The 21491-nt window shown below is 34.9% G+C and overlaps 1 protein-coding gene across 1 annotated transcript in view; it reads right to left on the bottom strand.

Moving 5' to 3' along the window:
• The window catches only part of SPAG16 (sperm associated antigen 16), an 850722-nt gene extending 832289 nt beyond the window's left edge, over positions 1 to 18433 (bottom strand). Inside the window, exons 1-3 of the mRNA XM_082631278.1 lie at positions 18276 to 18433; positions 3865 to 3911; positions 2611 to 2706 (exon numbers count right to left, since the gene is read on the bottom strand). Of these exons, the coding sequence (XP_082487404.1) occupies positions 2611 to 2706; positions 3865 to 3911; positions 18276 to 18402 (270 nt within the window). The 5' untranslated portion in view covers positions 18403 to 18433. The remainder of the gene's footprint in view (positions 1 to 2610; positions 2707 to 3864; positions 3912 to 18275) is intronic.
• Positions 18434 to 21491: the final 3058 nt, after the last annotated feature.

The following is a 21491-nucleotide window of genomic DNA, read 5'->3' on the forward strand; positions in this document are numbered from 1 at the left end:
AATTTAACAGTTATATGATTTAGGTACTCTGCTACTGTTATCTTTAAAGATCAAACTTATAAGTTTATAAATATTATATTATTATGGCAATACATGGACCTTTAAGATTGCACCTCCAAAATTTGCAAAACAAAAAAATCACAAACCGAAACAGCTAAAGAATTACCTCCCAAAATGGCAATAATATGCTCACAGTGTAGAGGGGAAAACCCAGCTTGAATATAAGTAGACTTTTTTTCATAAAATTACATACAAGTATTTCTAAGGAATATGTGTGTGTATATGTGTCTGTGCCTGTATTCCTATTTATACTTACATTTATACTTAGAAAAAAGACTTGTTTCAAGAAACAATGGACAGTACAACCAAACCACACATTTGTCACAGATTAATAACATTTCCTACATTAATTTTTTTCATTAATCACTTTAAATATGATAAAATTATATTTTATTTCAGAGTTCTGAAACATTGCACCTATCAAGGAAACATATTTTACAGGATAAAAAGTTTAAAATTTATGAAATAAAACATGCATCAATTCTCAGATTTTTCATATATATTATCAAGGTTTAAAGAAAATTATAAAAATTCATTTAAATGTCAACTCTTATATAAATAGTCCTTGTTAATTTTTTAACCAATAAAACTACTTACATTATTTCTAACTTTCAACTTTTCAATAATTTCAACTATATTCAACATTCCTAATGTAATGATGATCTTTTTTACTTGCAGTCTTTAATGAATTTTCTAAAAGTCCCTGTTTAATTGAGACTACTACTATCCTCTAACATAGAAGAAAATATATCTTGCTCATAAACAGATGTAATAAAATCATAACAAAAGGAAGTGGGTTTCATAAGCAATAAATATTCTTAAAACAGAAAGCCCATGGCACAACTCAAAGCTAGATTTTGAAGATAAAAGTACTATAGAAACAAAAACCAAATTAGAAATACATAACTGAAATGCTTATTATAAAATGAATTCATATTTAATTTTAAAAGCTAAAGGGAAACTTTTGTGAATTTTCTGCATAGTACTGTTCCTCCAAAGAACTCAAAAAACAGATAAAAACTTAAATGAGAGTCAACAAGCTATATATATGTCATAAATCTAGAAAGTTAACTCTCACAAGCTTATGATAAAAGAAAGCTTCTGAGGAACTGATGAGAGAAGAATTACTGATATTTGGTTCAGAAGATATGACTGCTACTATGTTGAATTTATTCACCAATTGCCCTTCTTGGATTTATCTTTGGATTTACAAGCACCTTCTAGCATGATACCACATATAAAGATGCAATTACAGTTTGGTCATAATTTTTTCATTCAATGATTCATTTATCCATTCATTTATTTAACTGCTATTCATTTAGTGCCTACTATGTGCCAAGCATTGTGTTAGGCATATCTATGTTACCAAGTACCAATATAAATGAGTGGTACATAAAGTATTTTTTTAATCCTCTTTACTTAATGATGTAAAACAAGAAGGAAGATGATGAGTAATACATGTAATGCAACTGATACATTTATTCACTGCTCATCGTTCAAAATGCTGTTTTAAAACCTTCCTATAAATTACTGCATTGAGATATCCAACAGACTAATAAAGTCTGCATAGTAGACTTCACTTTACGTCTACCTAGAAGGAACTATATCCATAGGATATATTAGAGAATAGAGTTTACTATGAGCTAAAGCCCTCCACTTAGAATATAATCAATTCTGAATTCAAAAAATCCTCCTCTTCAGCATTTTTCAATTTTGAATGGACAGATATTTTGGAAAGGAGTAACTAGATTTCTGAACCAAGGAAATCTGCAAAATATGGAAAGACTGACAAAGGGCAGAATATGTAGTGAAGTCTATCACATACTATTTTCCACTGAGGAAGCCAAATCTGCACCTAAATAAGAGTATAATAATTTCCTTCATATTTCACAGTAAAGGTTTCATTTTTGAAGAAAAGCAACCTTTTTAATTAGTATTGGTATGACTTCAGTGTTAATTAGTATTGGCAGCACTTTAAAAATATTTTTGCTATCATCATTATTGTCAATTTTTAATTGAGCTTGCAATTTTACAGGAATGCCATCATTCCATGTACTGTTAATTGGTGGTATTATAATCAGAAAGCATCCCCACCATATTTTCTAGTGAAATTAGTTCATTAGCCTCACAAGAACAAAGCACAATATATTAAGCATTTCTTGTGATCTAAATACTTCCATGAAAAACAAAAAACACAGATGCTTACAAAACAGACTGTAGAATATGCATACAATACCAAGATCTGTACAAGTGCTGAAAATCCTTGTTTAAACTCCATTGAGATTAAAGAGAGTTCTGAGAGAAAGTGTCATTTGTTGCAAAGTCATGCAAAAGTGAACACCATGTGGAAAATGATGATCCAAGGCAAGGTAAGTATGACTACTTACTAAAAGTGAAGGATAGATGATAAACAAATAGAAGCGAAAAAGACGTCAAGTGATAGAGCTGCATCTAGTAAGTGAAGTATTTATAGTTTAAATGACTTTCAAAACTTCGTGTAGAAAGTATCACTGTTAAACTATAGGCTATGGTTGTGTTCAAAATTCTCACCAAAATTTGAGTATCTGTAGCCTGTTCTTGGACCATCTGAACTGCTTTTGCCAGATCTTCTTCACCTTCTGGAATGCTATAATTGTCATCTGGTATCTAAATCACAGAGAAAGAGAATGATAGGAAGAGTTAGCAGGAATACAAAAATACCTTATTTCATTTCAGAAATAAATTTTCCTCACAAAACAAAGGACAAAGAAATACACTTTATGTAAGACACCATGTCATTCTGAAGATCTATGAAAAATAAACTAACAAGTAGGCAGCCCTCTGACTTCCTTATAAACATCACTCAATGTTACTACTGATGAACTTGAGGTTAGCTTACGGGCAACTGCTTTTACCTATACTGACAAATGTAGTCTAACAACTCTGCTGAAAAAAAAAGAATGTTAGGCCATCTAAATGTCACCATTCTCTCCGCATCCCAGATTTTCTCCACTATTACTTTTCATAACTACTAGCAACTGCAAATATCTAATAAATTATGTCTAATATTAAAAAGCAAAACAAAACTCATTGCCTGAACGTTAAGTTCTTGGAAGAATGCAACTGACTCTAGTTATGACATTAATGAGAGTGAACACTTACTGCATGCTTCTTATGTGCTGATCACAGCTTTAAGCCTGTTACATTTATTAACTCATTTCATGTGGTATGTATTGATATTATCTCCATTTTACCAGTAGTAATGCAAAACCTATCTTCTGTGTTTGTCCTGTCTCTTGTTTGCCTAGGCCACAAATGCCAGGCTTGCTTCCACAGTTTCATTCACAGCTTCTGTCATCTTGGAGTGACTCTGCCTTCCAAGTCTCAGATGTAATGATAGGTTCCCTTGGAACAATGAATTAAAGGACAGGTTTGAGACAGTAACTATATTAGACTAAAGTATTGCTAAGTTGAAGGGAACCATAGGATCTGAGCTCCAGCTAGGTAGTAGGAATCTGGGCAACCTAGACTGGATGATTGGGAACACCTGTTGGACAGAGACGACAGACTATAGTGTGGATCCACAAGGCAGGTGATGAGAAGCTGACTCTGAAGGACAATTAACAAGAAAATCAAAAGATCCAGATGTGTTAACCAATCTAAATTTTTAAATAGAATTTTCAAACCTCACTCTTAACCAGCTGATTAGCTAAATTCAGTTGAAAAAGTAGCATCACTTAAGAAAAAAATTTTTAAGAAAAAATAAAATGAATATTTCACAGGAATGACTGTAATGAATTCATAGAATACGTAAAATGAAATTACCTCTTCATATTCATAATCATCTTCAGATGCTTCAGTTATGGTGACCTCTAAATGTACTGTTAAGTTTGAATCTCAAAATAATGGAATAACATTATTATATTTAAAAATTGAGATAACCTTAAAATACAGTATTATATCCAAGTATCTCACCAAGTTAGTAAATACATGTAAATTAAGCTATTTTTTAAAATTTCTCTTCCTCATACAGCCTACAATTATAGATGTTTTAAGACAAAATATCTTAATTGTTATTTTAAATGATTATTCAAACAACCCAAACTCATGAAAAACTTTTTTAATCTATTTACTATCTAATGATTTCCAGTTTGATTCTAAGAAGGCTTACAAAAATGTACATGGTATCATAACATAAATTAGAAAGAGATAAGAAAAATGATGGACAGAAAAACTATGACAGTAAATTTTCAAACACATCTCAAACCACAGTGAATTTTCCGGAGTTTCTTAGTCATTCACAATGCAGTGTGACTTCTTTATTTGGTTTAAAGTATTGTGAATGAAAAAAACAAAGCACACTAAGATTTAAATATAAGTAAAATATAGATTTCAATGTTTTCATCAATAAAAGATACTTACATCTCTACTCTCTTTCTTACATATCTCAATTTTAAAATTAAATTATCTTCTCAGAAAAAGCAGCCTAATGTTTAAGCAAATATAAACTACTTAATAATCATAACTCAGCAGTTCATAAATTATCAAGATATATCAGTATTAAAATATAAGTGGAAATGATTCTAATAAAAATTCTAACAGCATTGCTCTAAGACCTTCAAAAATTACAAGTTAGTCTAATTACAAATGAAAACTTCAAGACAACATTTAATTTTAAAAGAAATCAAAATACACGCCAGTAATGCTATTTTGTTGATTGGTCAGTAGGTTTACATTTTTTTTCAAATGCACAGACTTTATTAGGCCAAGTTTAAAAGGTATAAAATTAAACACTTTAGTGCACAGCAATGGTTATGAAAATCAAAGATTAGATTATCCTAGTTTTCATTTTGCTGCTGGTTATAAGAAATTTTTCTGTCATCCCATCCTGCAAGAGTAACCTGATGGTGTGTATAACAAATTCTTTTGCTTGTAATAAGAACTGATAACACACACATAGTATTTAACAGGAGCCAGGCACTGTCCTAAGGGTTTTACATGTATTAACTCATTTCATCCTCATCCTACCAATAAGGCTGGACTATTATTATCTCTATTATACAGATCAGGACTCAAATGCACAGTTACGCAATCAGGACGTAACAGAGTTAGGAATCAGCCCCAGAAGCTTAGGTTCCACTATACTATACTACCTCTCTTGTTAACACAAATTAACATATGTAAATCATTTAGAATGGTGCCTGGCTTATAATAAATACTATACAAGTGTTTGTTGTTATCTTCCCTGTTCTGGAAAGAGATGAGTACCTGTGGAGAAGTCTCCTAAGTCTCCCATGATCTAGTGTTAAGATGAATGGATACATAAAAGACATTCTGAATCTTCCTCCTTTTCTAGATTTATATTTTTCTGACACATGTTCACTTAATGATATAAAATTTCCTTAGGTTCAGCTACAGGAAGTTCAGCCTCTTTTTTATGGAAAAATATGTCCCCTTCTGAGAAACAACTATTAGAAGTTGATTTTGTAGGCAGTCACTGGCCTGTAAGTCTCCAGAAAAGTAATGCTATCCTTCATCCCTTCTTATACCATAATAAATTTCACAAAGAAGTTAACATTCTAAAATGATCTGGATAGAGTTTATAATTGTAAATAAGCCAACTGCTTATTTATTGTGAGGAAGAAACATCAAAGCAAAGCTTCTTGAACATGGCTCTATAGAGGAAAAAGTGATTTGTCCTCAAAGCTTTGGAAATATAAAACAACACTTGTATACTGCTACCAAAAAAAAAATATTCTAGGGAATGGATTATAATCACTAATAATATATCCTGTTTCCCTTAATCAAAAAAGAGTAAAAGAAAAATAACTACCATTTTATAAAGCTTAAAAAGTATTGTCACATGGATCATAACCATATGTACTCTTAAAACCCTGTGAGATTGAATGGCACAGATACAGTAATCTCTAAATTGAAAAAAATAAAGGAAACTAAGTCAGGAAGATGAATAGATTTGGCCAAAATCAAAGATATGAGTGACAAAGACAATTTTCTTAAATATAAACACCATGAATTTTCAACTACACCATGCTGTTTCTAGTGACACAATAGCAATGTGCAATTTTTACCAATATCCTCAGTAATGAATTCTCATCTATTTGTTTTCCAAACTCTCATGTCATATTACAAACAGATAAATCAAATACTTTAAACAGCTCAATCTGAAGACCCTAAAGGAAGGAGAAATACAAAAGAGCTACAGGGCTATTGACCCAAAGATTCAGTAAACCAAGGGCAAGAGATTAACCAAACAAAAGATCAGGAAGAGTACAAATACCCAAAACAGGAACCAGGATCCTCCTTAATTGATACTGTTAGTACCCACAATATGATGTGAACAGAAAATCTTCCTTCTCAGAAGCAACTTGGTTGAAATGTGATGTTGCAGCATTACTAAAGAAGGAGATGTACTTTCGCACGTATCTGTCTAGCTGCCTAGCCGGCTCGCAACACATGGACAAATGCACAAACAAATCCCAAAACAATTCTGTGGAAGTTTACAGACATGCATACAGCTACAGGGAGATAAAAATAAATGAATATGGAAATTAGCGGAGAAAGGGAAACAGTAGAAGTAAGGTACAGTACAGGCCATAAGGTCTCATGAGCTTTGTTATATGCCACAAGTTTGACTCTAAGCTTCCCAGCAGTCAGGGTAAAAAGGGAAATGTAATCAGATACCAATTCAGTATCCATCCAATGAAAACAGATGAGTTTCTCAGCAGATGTACAGCAATCTCTGATTCTGAAGCCTGAGAGAAATCACGCTCTTAGGTTTTCATAAAGAGGACACTTTGGACTCTACAGATATTGATCCCCTTGGCCCTTGGGACAGCCAGAAAGACAGAAAGACAGAAAGACAGAAAGACAGAGTGAAGCAGGATCTGATGGAGCATCGTGTGTGAAAAAGGTTGGAAGGCACTGCTTTAGAAGCAATATTGGTAGGGTAGAAATGCACAGTTCGTCAAGAATTGCCTGAAAAATAAAACCTTTAATTTTGACTCTACTTTTACTGGGCAACTTTCTCATCTGTAATCTAATCTCTTAGGTGATCCTATTCTCCAGGAAATGTTCATACAATTAAGCTGGTCACAATTTTCATACAAAGTTATTTTTCCACTGCAGAATAATAAACTGGCATTCTGGCTTAATATCAGTTTCTTCTTGCCAAGCTGACTTTGAGCCCCTACAAAACTCCCTTCCCATTACCTGCCTAGTTTTCCTTCAGAAAACATCATTGAACTCCAGTTCCAAAATTCATTTTTTTCTACTCTGACTATTCCACTCAGATCTGGTCCTACATTTCTAGAGCTTGAGCTTGACTTGACACTTAATTTTGTGCCTGGTTTTCTAGTCTGATCTTGCCCAGGGTACTATCTGTGGCCCTCTTTTCTCCCTGGCCTGCACCCACAGTCCACAGCACCGCCCCCTTCCAGGCCAGGTACTATATCCTATAGTCAGGGCCTGGTCTCAGACTAAGGGTCATTCTCCACATCTCCACTTGCTGAGTTTGCATACTATGAATTAGTTCCCTGGTACTTCATCACCACCAGTGAACTAGTAGTTTCTACACGAACAGAATCTGCACCAGATCCTGACCCTGCAGATCTTGTCAGAAAACAGGCCAATATACACCCACAATGAAACTGCCAGGAAGCCCTAAATCCACCAAGTACTACAGAAGATACAACTGCAAGAAGCTTCAGAGAAGCATTTCAGCTGGCCTAATGGAGCAGTTTGATGTGACAGTTGGTATGATGGGGTCACAAACAAGGTTGTGCAAATGGACCACAGCCAGAAGGAAATGAACAATTTTCAGATGAGAGCAGCATACAAAGTTCCTCACACACTGGTCTCCTCCACTACTGCATCTGTAGATAGTGATCGCTGCCAGTAGCACCAGCTTTATAAAGAACTGGAGTGAAACATAAAGCTAATTATATTTTACATGATTTCCCAAAGCTAATATAGACAGAAATTGCTTTGTAATCTTTGATATCACTGCAGAATCAATGTACACAAAGGCAATCTAAAGTCTAGCCTGGATCCTCCATGATCAACATTTTACTCACTAAATTGAAATAAAAGAAATGTATTGTAAATACCAAACATTATAGTCATGTTCCCTTTCTTAGGAAAGCCAGTTTAGATACAGTAAGTTAACTGAAAATAGACCAAAGATGGCAAATAACTGGCACACTTGCTGTCATAATCCCTTTGCAGTTTGCTTCCTTCAGTCTTTCCTACCAAGTCTTAATACCACATACCACAGAACCACTACCAATTCAATAGAATTGGCAAATGTGGAAATTTATTGGCCACTCCTGCCTAAGACAGCTGTTGCCCATCTTCTGCCTCAGAACCTGGAAAATAATTTTCTTTCAACGTATAAGACTGATGGTTCTCATAGTGGATGGTGGTGTAAGTTTTTCCAACTTCTAAACCAGGAGACCCAAAGATATGGGGTCTATATATTATACTTCTATCTGAAAACATAAAGGCTAGAGGTTAAGATATTTGTCTACAGCCTTGCTGCTCCAATTATAGTCCTTAGATCAGCCACACCAGCAGCACCTGGGAGCCTGTTAATGATGCAGAATCTCAACCCCTGAAACCCGCACTTACTGAATTAGAATCTTCATTTCAAGATCCATATCTTGGATTCATATACACAGTAACATCTGCCTAGTCTAGAAGACACAGAACAAAATATAATTTTTTCTCTCTAAGTAATCTATGACTTTTGTGCATGTAAAATTCAGCACTCAAGGTTTAGTAACATGCCTCTACATTCTACATTCAAATTGTCTGTCCTTTTTATTTGAATATATGTAGGATGCAATTAAGCACCCATGAGCAAATCCAGTTTTCCAATGATAATAAGAAATACACTACTTGAGAACATATGATTATTAAGGATTTTAATAATATCTTCTTACTTAATACGATAAATATTCCAGAGAAGTAACATCTTAGAGGAAAAAAAAATAACTAAGTGTTAAAAGCAATAAATAACAAAATAACTTTTAAAAATAACAAAAGTTCTGCTTTAATTAAACAAAGTTATCAGTAAACATTACCACTGCAGTGAGATACTGGCTAAGGATATTACTTAAGATGAAAAGCATGCATCTTAGATGGGGTATTGGTTTAGTGTGATCACCATATTTCAGTGTCTGGAATCCTTAATTTGCATTTTTGAAACAGTTGACTTTGGGACTGCATCGAGAGTTGGTTAGCCTCAAAGGACTGGCTTAAACTCAGTCAACCCTCATAAACTGCTGTTGGGGCCAAAGGAGACCTTTTCAGGGGTCAGGAAATGTATGTCCATGATCTAAGTCAAATTCTTAGCATTAAAATGTCTAGAAAGTTAAAATAATAATCAAAAGCCAGTTAGGGGAGCAGAGAATCAGCACAAAGGGAGGTAGGTAACAAAAACAATACTACTTTGGGGGCTCTACTTCCCTGGAGTCCATGCATTTCATTACTCTTCCTTGAATAAGGTCTTTCTTTAGACAAGTAGCAAAAAAATCAATTAAGCATTAGCTTTCTTAATACAATTCATTCCAGCCTGCATCTCTCAGCTGGAATAGGCACTCTTAAATGTCTGCAGCCACACATTAAAAGGCAACCCCTGATCACTACTATGAGTGAAAACCTCTCTCAAGTTGTATTGATTTTTAATAGAGCATTCATTCACGAAAGGCGACCAATCTTCTTTACAATTACTAGAGATACCTACTTGCCCGTTTACAGATCACATAGTTAAAATCTAGCCTTATATTTTACAAAGCTGCAAATATCTTTCTAAAAAAGAGTTCACTAGAGGATTCATATATTCCATGATTAGATTTCTTAAAGTTCTGGAGATAGCTAAGTAAGATAAGAACTATGTCGTGTAAGTGTGCATCTCGCCCTATACAAGTTTAAAAATTAAAAGCAGTGATATCATGGAGTGCTTCAGAAGAGATACAGGTGGCACCACTATAGCTAGGAGGTTACAAGGGAGGGGTGTTTCAAGGGTAATAATTCTATTTCCTGGACACATTCTCTAAACTGTCATAAAGAATGTGAGGCTTCTCTTAATGAAGCCACTCACCCTCATGGTGGATCCTGGATATGTTTCTGGTTCGGACCACACTAACCTTTACATGTTCTTTATGTCTGAATGTTTAAGAGCAAAGAAAAGGGTGATTTCCTGGAGAATTTGAGTCAAGCCCTTTCATAAGCCTTGCTCAATATTAACAGCTCATTGTCTAGTGTTCTGGGAGCATCTATTCAGTCATAAATAAGGGAAGTCCAGGACCAAATGTAGTGGATTAGAAATGATTAAGTATATGTGCAAAGTACAGATCAGATTTCTGATTCATTAGTGCATATTATAATTTTTATTTATCCACTGCAATAGCTCAAATTACCTGAAAACTAAAGGCTTTAAACCCAAGAAAGTCTCACTTCAGCAACTATCATAATCACCTTGAGAAACAATGTCAAATAAAACTACACAGTCAACTCGTAATAATGCATGTTAAGAGAGCTCAGGATACAGGGATAATTATCATTCAAAAGTAATCCTCAAACTTCATTTAACTAAGAGTTAAAGGCTCTCACATGACTAAATCTCTTACCTGAAGGCTGAATGTAGGAAAACTGATTGGTTAAATGCTAAGTAACTACTGACTACCCTTTGGTTGAAACCAAAAATAGTCAACAAAAGACAAAAGGAGGAAAAGCAGAGTGACTAGATAATTCACAAAGAGGATAATAAAATCCTCAAAGAAGGGTGGGATCAAAATGGCAGAGTAAGAAGAACTTGAGCTCACCTCCTCCCATGGACACACCAAAACTACAACTACATATAAAGCAACTCTCTCTGAGTACGCCCTGAAGACTAGTAAGATGGGTAGGAGGGGTAGAGGTGTGATCTGGTCACCCACATCCCCAGTGTGGCGACCCACAAGCAAGAGGGGATATCATAACCATGGAAGCCCTTGCTAAAGAGCAAGGGGTTCAAGTCCCACATTGGTAACCCCAGGCCAGGGGACCTACATGAGAAATATGAGCCCCCATAAGGTCTGACTTTGAAAACCAGTGGGGCTTACATACAGAAGAGCTAGAGAGCTCTTACAAGAAACAAAAACTCTACCCTTAAAGGGCTCATGCACAAACTCACTCACTCTGAGTCCCAGCACATAGACAGAAGACTGAATAATGCCTGGCTTCTAGCTGACCTACCAAAGCCACCCCAGCATGTCTCTGGCCTGTGCCCACTTCACCTCTAGCTTCCCTGACAAGGCAACCCTCACTGAGCATGGCCCAGGACCCTCCCTCTTTCCCAGCCCATGCCCACTTCAGTTCCAGCCAGCCTACCAAAGCGAACCAGCACATGCAATCTATAGAGGAAATGCTCCTACACAAGGCCATGATGTCAATACTAGGGAAAATGACTGTTTTGCCTAATTCATAGAAACAAACACAGAAAGTAAAACAAAATGAGGATGCAGATAAATATGTTCCATATGAAAGAACTTGATAAAACCTCAGAAAAAAAAAAAAAAACTAATGAAATGGAGATAAATAATTTGCCTGATAAAGACTTCAAAGTAATGGTCATAAAAATGCTCACCGAATTCAAAAGAATGGATGAACACAGTGAGAACTTCAATAAAGAGTTAGAAAATATAAAAAAGACCCAACCAGAGCTGAAGAATAAAATAACTGAAATGAAAAATACACTATAGGGAATAACAACAGGTTGGATGATACAGAAGAATACATAAGCAATCTGGAAAACAGAATAGTGGAAATCACCCAATCTAAACAGCAAAAATAAACAAAGAACTAAAAAATGAGGATAATTTAAGGAACCTCTAAAACAACATCAAGCATGCTAATATTCATATTATAGGGGCCCCAGAAGGAAAAAAGCAAGAAGGATGGGTCAAAAAACCTATTTGAAGAAATAATAACTGAAAACTTCCCTAACTTGGAAATGGAAACATATCTAAGTCCAGGAAGCACAAAGAATCCCAAAGAAGATAAACCCAGAGACAGCCACACCAAGACACACTATAACTAAGATGGCAAAATTTAAAGAGAAAGAGAGAATTTTAAAGGCAGCAAGAAAAAACCAACTAGTCACATACAAGGAAGCCCCTATAAGACTATAGGCTAATTTTTTCAGCAGAAACTTTGCAGGCCAGAAGAGAGTGGCATGATGTGTTAAAAGAAAAAACTTACAACCAAGAATACTCTAGCTGGCAAGGTTATCATTCAGAATTGGAGGAGAGATAAAGAATTTCCCAGACAAGCAAAAACTAAGAGTTCAACACTACTAAACCAGTTTTACAAGAAATGTTAAAGGGGCTTCTTTAAGTGGAATAAAAGGCCATAACTAGAAATAAGAAAATATACAAAAGAAAAAATTTCACTGGTAAAAGCAAATATATAGTAAAGCCAGTGGATCAGACATTTAAAAAGTTAGTATGAAGGTTAAAGACAAAAGTCATAAAGTCAACTATAACTACAATAAGCAGTTAAGGAATACACAAAGTAAAAAGATGTAAACTATGCCATCAAAAACATAAAACATGGGGGGGGAGTATAAATGTAGTGCTTTTACAGTGCATTCAAACTTAAGCAACTTTCAAGTATACTGCTGTATAGCTGTCACCTACAAGAGACTCACTTCAGATCTAAAGACACATACAGACTGAAAGTGAGGGGATAGAAAAAGATATTCCATGCAAAAAGAAAAAAAAAGAAAGAAAGCTGGCTTAGCAACACTCATATCAGACAAAATAGACTTTAAAATAAAGACTGTAGCAGAAGACACAAAAGGGCATCATATAATTCTAAAGATGTCAATCCAAGAAGAGGATATAACATTCATAAATATTTATGCACCCAACAAAGGAGCACCTAAATATATAAAGCAAATAATAACAGACATAAAGGGATAAATTGACAGTAGTAAAATAATAGTAGGGAACTTTAGCACACCACTAACATCACTGGATAGATCATCCTGATAGAAAAACCAATAAAGAAACATTGACCTTAAATGGCACATTAGGCCAGATAAACTTTATACAAATATACAGTACATTCCACCCATAACCTGCAGAATACACATTATCTTCAAGCACTCTTGGAACATTCTCAATGAAAGATCATGTACGGCCACAAAGCCAGTCTCAATAAATTTAAGAATACTGAAATCATAGAAAGCATCTTTTCCAACCACAACAGTATGGAACTAGATACCAATAACAAAAAGAAAACTGGAAAAAAACTCAAAAACACATGGAGGCTAAACAACACACTACTAATCAACCAATGGGCCAATGAAGAAATCAAAGAGGAAATTAAAAAATACCTTGAGACAAATGAAAAGAGAAATACAATCTTCCAAAATCAATGGGCTGTAGCAAAAGCAATTCTAAGAGGGAAGTTTCTACTGATACAGGCCTCCCTCAAGAAACTAGAAAAATCTCAAATAAACAACCTAAATTATACCTAAAGGACTAGAAAAAGAAGAACAAACAAAGCCTAAAATTAGTAGAATGAAGTAAATGAGAAAGATCAGAACAGAAATAAATGAAATAGAGACTAAAAAAAACAATAGAAAAGATCACTGAAACAAAGAGCTGTTTCTTTGAAAAGGTAAACAAGATTGATAAAACTTCAGCCTGACTATTCAAGAAAAAAAGAGAGTGCCCAAATAAATAAAATCAGAAATGAAAGCATAGTTACAACCAATACCACAGAAATACAATCAAAATAGACTACTACAATTATATACCAACAAACTAGATAACCTGGAAGAAATATACAAATCTCTAGAAACATATAATCTTCTGTGACTGAATAAGGAAGAAATAGGTAATCTGAACAGACTGATTATTAATAACAAAAATTGAATCAGCAATCAAAAAACTCCCAGCAAACAAAACTACAGGACCAGACAGCTTCGCATGGTGATTTACCAAACATTTATACAAAAGTTAATACCAATTCCAAAAAATTGAAGAAGGAACACTTCCAAACTCATTCTATGAGGCCAGGGATATCATGATACCAAAACCAGACAAAGACACTACAAAAAATGAAAGTACAGGCCAATATCCCTGATTAACATAGATGCAAAAATCCTTAACAAAATATTAGCAAACCAAATTCAACAATACATTTAAAGGGATCATATATCATAATCAACTGGAATTTATTCCAGGAATGTAAGGATGGTTCAATATCCATAAATCAATCAATGTGATACACCACATTAACAAAAAATAAAAATCACATCATGATCTCAATAGATGCAGAAAAAGCATTTGACAAATTTCAATATAAACCTATGATAAAAACTCTCAACAAAGTGAGTATAGAGGGAATACACCTCAGCACAATAAAGGCCATAGATCACAAACACACAGCTAACACCAAGCTCAATGGTGAAAAGCTTGAGGCTTTTCCTCTAAGATTAGAAACAAGATAAGGATTCCCAATCTCACCACTTTTATTCAACATATTACTGGAAGTTCTAGCCACAGCAATCAAACAAGAAAAAGAAAAGACATACAAATCAGAAAGGAAGAAAACTGTCACTATTTACAGATGACATGATACTATTTACAGATGACATGATACTATTTATAGAAAACTCCAAAGACTCCACCAAAAATTTTCAGAAATTATAAATGAATTCAATAAAGTTTCAGGATACAAAATTAGTATACAGAAATCTGTTGTCTTTCTCTACACTAATAACAAACTATCAAAAAGCAATATAAAGAAAACAATCTCATTTACAATTGCATCAAAAAGAGTAAAATAGCTATGAATAAATTTCACCAAGGAGATGAAACACCTATACTCTGAAAATGGTAAGATATTGATGAAGGAAATTGAAGCAACACAAATGAATGAAAAAACATACTGTGCTCATAGACAGGAAGAAAAAATATTGTTAAAATATCCATACTACTCAAAGCAATCTACAGATTCAATGAAATCCTATCAAAATACCAATGAAATTTTTCACAGAACTGGAACAAATAATCCTAAAATTTGTATGGAAACACAAAATACCCTGAATATCAAAGCAATCTTAAGAAATAAAAAAAAGCTGGAGTTATCACACTCCCTGACTTCAAACAATGCTACAAAGCTATAGTAAGCAAAACTGTAAGGTACTAGCACAGAAACAGATACATAGATCAATGGAACAAAACAGATGGCCCAAAAATAAACTCTTATTTATATGGTCAAGTAATCTACAAGGAAGTGAGAATATACAATGGAGAAAAGACAGCCACTTTAATAAATGGTGCTGGGAAAACTAGACAGTCACAAGCAAAAGAATGAAACAGGACCATTTTCTTTTACCATATACAAAAATAAAATCAAAATGGATTAAAGAATTAAATATAAGACATTAACCATAAAACTTCTGGAAGAAAACATAGGCAGTATGCTCTTTGATTTTTTTGGATCTGTTGCCTCAGGCAAAAGAAACAAAAGCAAAAATAAATGAGACTACATCAAACTAGAAAGCTTTCACATAACAAAACAAACCAACAAAATGAAAAGGGAAAGAGCAATCTATTGAATGGGAAAAGATATTTACAAATGATATACCTGATAAGGGGTTAATATCCAAAATATATAAAGAACTCACACAATTCAACATCAAAAAAGTCAACAATCCAATTAAAAGTGGGCAGATGACTTGAATAGACATTTTTCCAAGAAATATATATAGATGGCCAACAGACACATGAAAAGGTTCTCAACATCTTTAATCATCAGGGAAATGCAAATCAAAACCACAGTGAGATATCACCTCACACCTGTCAGCATAGCTATTATCAAAAGCCAAGAAATAACAAGTGTTGGTGAGGATGTAAAGAAAAGGGAACCCTCCTGCACTGTTGGTGGGAATGTAAATTGGTGCAGCCACTATGGAAAACAGTACAGAAGTTCCTCAAAAAATTTAATAGAACTACAATATGATCCAGCAATTCCACTTCTGGGTACTTATCCAAAGAAAACAAAACATTAATTTGAAAAGATATATGCACTGTATGTTTACTGCAGCATTATTTAAAATAGCCAACATATGGAAGTAACCTAAGTGTCCATCAACAGATGAGTAGAGAAAGAAAATGTGGTACAGATATATACAATAGAATATTACTCAGCCATAAAAAAACCAAAAAACTGAAATCTTGCCATTTGCAACAACATGAATGACCTGACGGTATCATGCTAAGTAAAATAGTCAAGCACTGTATGATTTCACTTATATGTGGAATCTAAAAGAAAACAAACAATCTCAGGAGTAGTTTCATAGATATAGAGAAAAAATTAATGGATGTCAGAGAAGAGGGAGATGGGGGCTGAGTGAAAGAGATGAAAGGAATTAAGAGGTACAATCTCCCACTTATAAAATAAATATATCATGGTGTTGTAACATACAGCATAGGGACCATAATCAATAATAATGCAATAACTTTGTATGGTGACTTACAGTAACTAGTCTTATACTGGTGATCATTTCATAATGTATAAAAATGTTGAATCACTATGTTGTACCCCTGAAACTAATATAATATTGTAAGTCAGTTATACTTCAATTTAAAAAATCCTGAAAAGTTATAGTTGCTTATATTTGTAAATGTGATTACTTGGAGAAGTCTTTGCAAGATAGGTTTTTTGCAAACTGCTATATGTTGGCAGCTGTAATTTGGTGATCTCCCTGCAAATTAAGTAAACCAGGTTTTCATTAGTGAAAGTTGTGCTATATTGCAGTCTCACCACTTATTTCACAAAGATGTTTGCAAAAAAAGTTACCTATGTTTGTCTCATGTTAACAATTAAACTATTGTGATAGAAATCATTTTAATGCTGACAGATATAAGATGCCTGGTTATCACTAGTATGGACATTGGATAACTTTATACTTTGATGTAGGTCAGCACTGAAAGAGTCGTTGAATTGTTTTTGAATTTAAAAAGGAAGATTACTGGAAAAGACAGCTTGTTAAGAGCTAGGAAAACAGAGTATAAAACCTCACTTAACACACTAGAGCACCCACATATTTCATTCAAATTTATTTCAAACTATTCGAACATATTCCTGTAAAAATCATGTTTGCACTGAATGAAATACTATATATTTTCTTTGAGCTTTTCAACCAAGTTCTTCAAAGCTCCCGGTAGCAGGGATGTATACTGGGCCTGAGTCAGGACAGGTTAGTCAGTTTAAAAGCCTACAAAATGAATAATTGCTGGATCTCTGGAATCTTAAATTAAATCCGGGGGGATTATATTTGGACAAAAAAATAAGGTAGATTTTGCAGTTTCCTTGATACCTTTAAGAATAAATCAGATTACCCATCTCTCTCCTATCTGCCTGAAGAATGGAGTAGTTATCTTTTTCTCATGAACCCTCCCCCTCTCCTCAGTACCATTAATTTAGAGAAGGGGAGCTCAAAAGCTTTACACAAGAAATAGTGAACCTAATTACCCACATATGGCTATTCAATTTTTCTGGTTATTTCCAATGATAATCGCTCATCACTGTCTGATCTTGTTTCTTCCTAACATCTCTGAGCCTTGTCAGGTCACGAGGTTACCACTTAGTTGCTAAAGGGGGGGGGGGTATTTTTATCATTAAGTAGCCCAAATTGAAACTACCCAGTTAAGTAGATGCTACCAAAACAAATCACTTAAGCATTGGACAATTGGACCATCTACAGGATCCGGCTGGATATTCTGAGCTTCCTCCTTCCTCTCCTTAAAGCCTAGAGGTAGCGGTCTTTTCCTTAACCTCCTGATGTTGCCCTACGGATTTATTTTCACGGCATTCTGAAGGTTTGGGGGCTTAAGAAAACCCCTGAGCTAAGGGGGGGTTGGATTAATTTGTTGTGCTACTTTAAAATAAAATTGCAAAGTTTACTGAGTGGTGACTACTAACTTTTTCCAACAGGAACAGATCAGCTTACAACTACTACAAGGCGAAAAATTACAGTGGGTAGGTATCAGGGTGTCGCGGTGGCGTTTAAACCACCTAGAGGTCCAATAGGCGTCTCTACCGGCTGGGTGACCGCAAGCTTCACAGGGCACCCAGAGCGGGAAGCCCGCGCCCTCGCCCCCAACACCCGTTACCGCGGCCAGCGTTTGGGTGCCGCGCCTACTCGGGAAGGATACGCTCCAGGTAGTAGGCGCCCTCGGCGGCCACCGCCTCCGCGGTGTCCCCGGCAGCCGTCGAGCCCATGCCCAACGCTTCTTCCAGAACCCGCAGGGCCGAGGAGGGCATCCCTTTCTGAGAAGCCATCTGAAGCCCTCCGGGTGCCTGCACCCGGTTACCACACCGCTTCCCTAAGGGCAACCGCGAAGACGCTTCAGTACGAACACACGCAGCTCTCGCGAGAGCCTGGCATCCTTCACCCCTCCCACCGCGCGGGCTCCGGGCCCGGAAGGGCTGCCCCGAGCCCTAAATGGGGGTGTCCTTCTTGCTTCCTACGTTACTGGGGCAACCTCGTTGCCTAGTTACCCTGAGCCTTCGGGATGCAGTTCCTGGACTGGGCGAGATAAAATGAAGCAGTGGACTTGGTTTGCACACCTTTTCTTACCGAGGTGGCTTGGTTTTCTTCAGTTTTGACCCTAGCATTGGTTTTTCACTTTGTTTTCTTCTCTAAATTGTCTTTCTGTTGGTTCTTACGTGCCAATCATCAGTCCCCAGATTTTTAGGTATGTGTATAGAGTCCTAGTTGTCCCCAGGGAAAACTAATGGAAAAGAGGAATGTCCTCAGTACCTGGAGAAAAAAAAAAAGTCCTAGAAATCATAATTGAGAGATTGGCCCAGGGGAACTACCAATAAAGAACTAGGATGGTCACCCTAGTCAATTCCATTCTCGTACTCATTCAAAGTATTTATCTGGACGTCTGTTTTCTCTTTGGTTTTATATTCTGGGACTTGGACTTGGACCTTAGTTGTAACGTTGATTCTTACCAAAGTAAAGCCATTTCCATAAGAATTTTGAGGTACAAATTGTCCTAACATAATGTATAATAAATGATATTTGCCCAATCATGTGCAGTCCTTTTACTATGACAGAATCTTCCTCGGGTTTATATTGTGTATGTATCAGAACCATCTACAGGGCCCTTTTATTTACGGATTCTTTTTCATCCTATATTCTAATGAAAATTGGTTGCCAAACAGCACCTCATTATAAAAATTCCCATTTATTACCAAAAAAAGCATAGTGGCAACTTCTAATGAGGTGATTAAGAGCTTCAATGTTGGAACCAGAGAGGCTGCATTCAGAGCCTGGCTCCACCATTACTAGCTATGAAACCTTGGGCAAACCACTTAATGCCTCCACTTAAGGCCCCAGTTTCCTCATTTTTAAAATGGGGATATTATTACCTACCTCAAAGTATTGTTGCAAGAGGTAAAACAACATAAAGAGTTGAGAACTCACCAGTCACATGGTAGACACTAAGAAATAGCTGTTATTTGTACTTAATTGTTTGGTTTGGTTCGGGAATTTTTTTTTTTTAGCATACTCAAGCATCACAATTAGATGTAATAGAGAATTCATCCCTAGTAGTATTTATTCTTTTAATAACTTACTTCTTGTCATTGACTTCTCATATCAAACATATCCTGAGTGCTCATTAAGATGCAAGGAAGAATTATAAGGGGCTAAAAATCCATGGAACTCTGAAATTGGCGAATCCACTGCTTTTCTCGAAAGCCTGCTCTTCCTTCCAAAGGGAGGAATTTCCTCATCCCTCAAGGTTGTTTCCTGTAAGCACAAGCCTAAGATATGACCTGGGTGGGGAGTGTCAGGGCCTTGCACACTCAGCAAGACATGTAGAAACATGAGAGAACCATAGAGGAGGGTATCTCTGAACAATTAACGTATACTTTGATTTTTTTGTCTGTTATAACAGCTCTTCTCTTAATTTTTAGAGGTAGTATGTCATGTTCTACAGATAGGTTTGAATCCTGTCACTTCTGTATGACCTTAAGTAACTTAAGCTCTGCGAGCCTTAGTTTCCTCTTCTCTAAAACAGAGACTTTAATATCCACCTTACTAAAATATAGATTAAATGAAATAAAATATGTAAGACGCACTGAAGATCATGAAGAAGCAAAGCCTCTACCTACAAAAGTGAATCTTGCTCATTCAGAAATTTGAGCTTTTTTTTTTAAAGAAAAGTGTAATAGACATCTAAATTTCCATTCCTCATAGAGCTTTTTAAAATGGTTTCATTGGATATAGGGCTTAAAAATCACTATTAAATGCAAATAAAGTTACCCCCCCAAAAAAATGTCCAGTATATTAAATATTTTCAATAAATGTCAATAAAATTTACTTAAATTATTGAGAGAATATGCCAGTCTCAAATTGGATATTATATTTATAAGGAACTTACATATATAGAAAAATTTTTAAGACAAAACTTAAATATTTTTAGAAATGTCCAGAATTCAAAAAAGGAGACATTAAGAAAACAAATAAATTATGACCAGTATCCACTATTTAAGGCAGAGAAGTAGTGGAAAAGATTCTTGTCAGAAGAGCTAAAAAAAAAAAAAATCATAACTTAAAGAAGTATCATTAATCCACTCCTCAAAAAAATGTTTTTTTAATTCTGTAAGTCTCATTTTTAAGTGTTACAAATAACCAAAGTTTTAACTCAGAACTACCAGTTTGATTACATCCATTTCATGACATTCAAATTTAGATGTCACCAAGATGTTTTTGGCTTCCCTACAATTTAAACACATTTCACAGGACCAGAGCAGCAGTGCATTTAAAAATTCAAATTAGTAGTGTCTTTAATATCTTACTTTGTAAACCTTTAGATTTCTACAATGGATGAGTAATATTTTTTAAAGCAATTAAATAAAAGCAAAAGTAATCTTAACAAATACAAACAGAACCAATAATTTCCTTCAGATAAAAATTGGGATGCAACCTGCTGTAGTGATTGCTAATATCTTAAAACCAGAATGTCTTTGCAATGGATGAATTTGAAAATAATCATTTTACATTGGAATTCTTGTTCCATTAATTGCTGGTTTAATTTAAAAGAAGTGTGAAAGCCTTACTAAGAAAAAGCAAAAACTTCAGATCACAGTAGTGGTTTCAGTTCTAATGCTATCCTATAGTCCTTCTATTCTATAGTCCTTACTTTTTAAAATATTTTACAATATTTTAAGTGTAAAAAAAAAAGAAAACTGCCTTAACATTTTGATAAATGAGCAGCAAGCCATCTAGTTTCCCTTTGAATATGCTCCTGAAAGAGGTAAATAAAGAAAACCAATGGAGATAGTCAAAATGAAGCAACAACCACAAAGGTGAACAGTTTTTATCTCCTCCCAGACTAAATGCTCCATTATTGTAA

This window comes from Mesoplodon mirus (genome assembly GCF_964341445.2).
Source record: "Mesoplodon mirus genome assembly, chromosome: 8".
NCBI lineage: Eukaryota > Metazoa > Chordata > Mammalia > Artiodactyla > Ziphiidae > Mesoplodon > Mesoplodon mirus.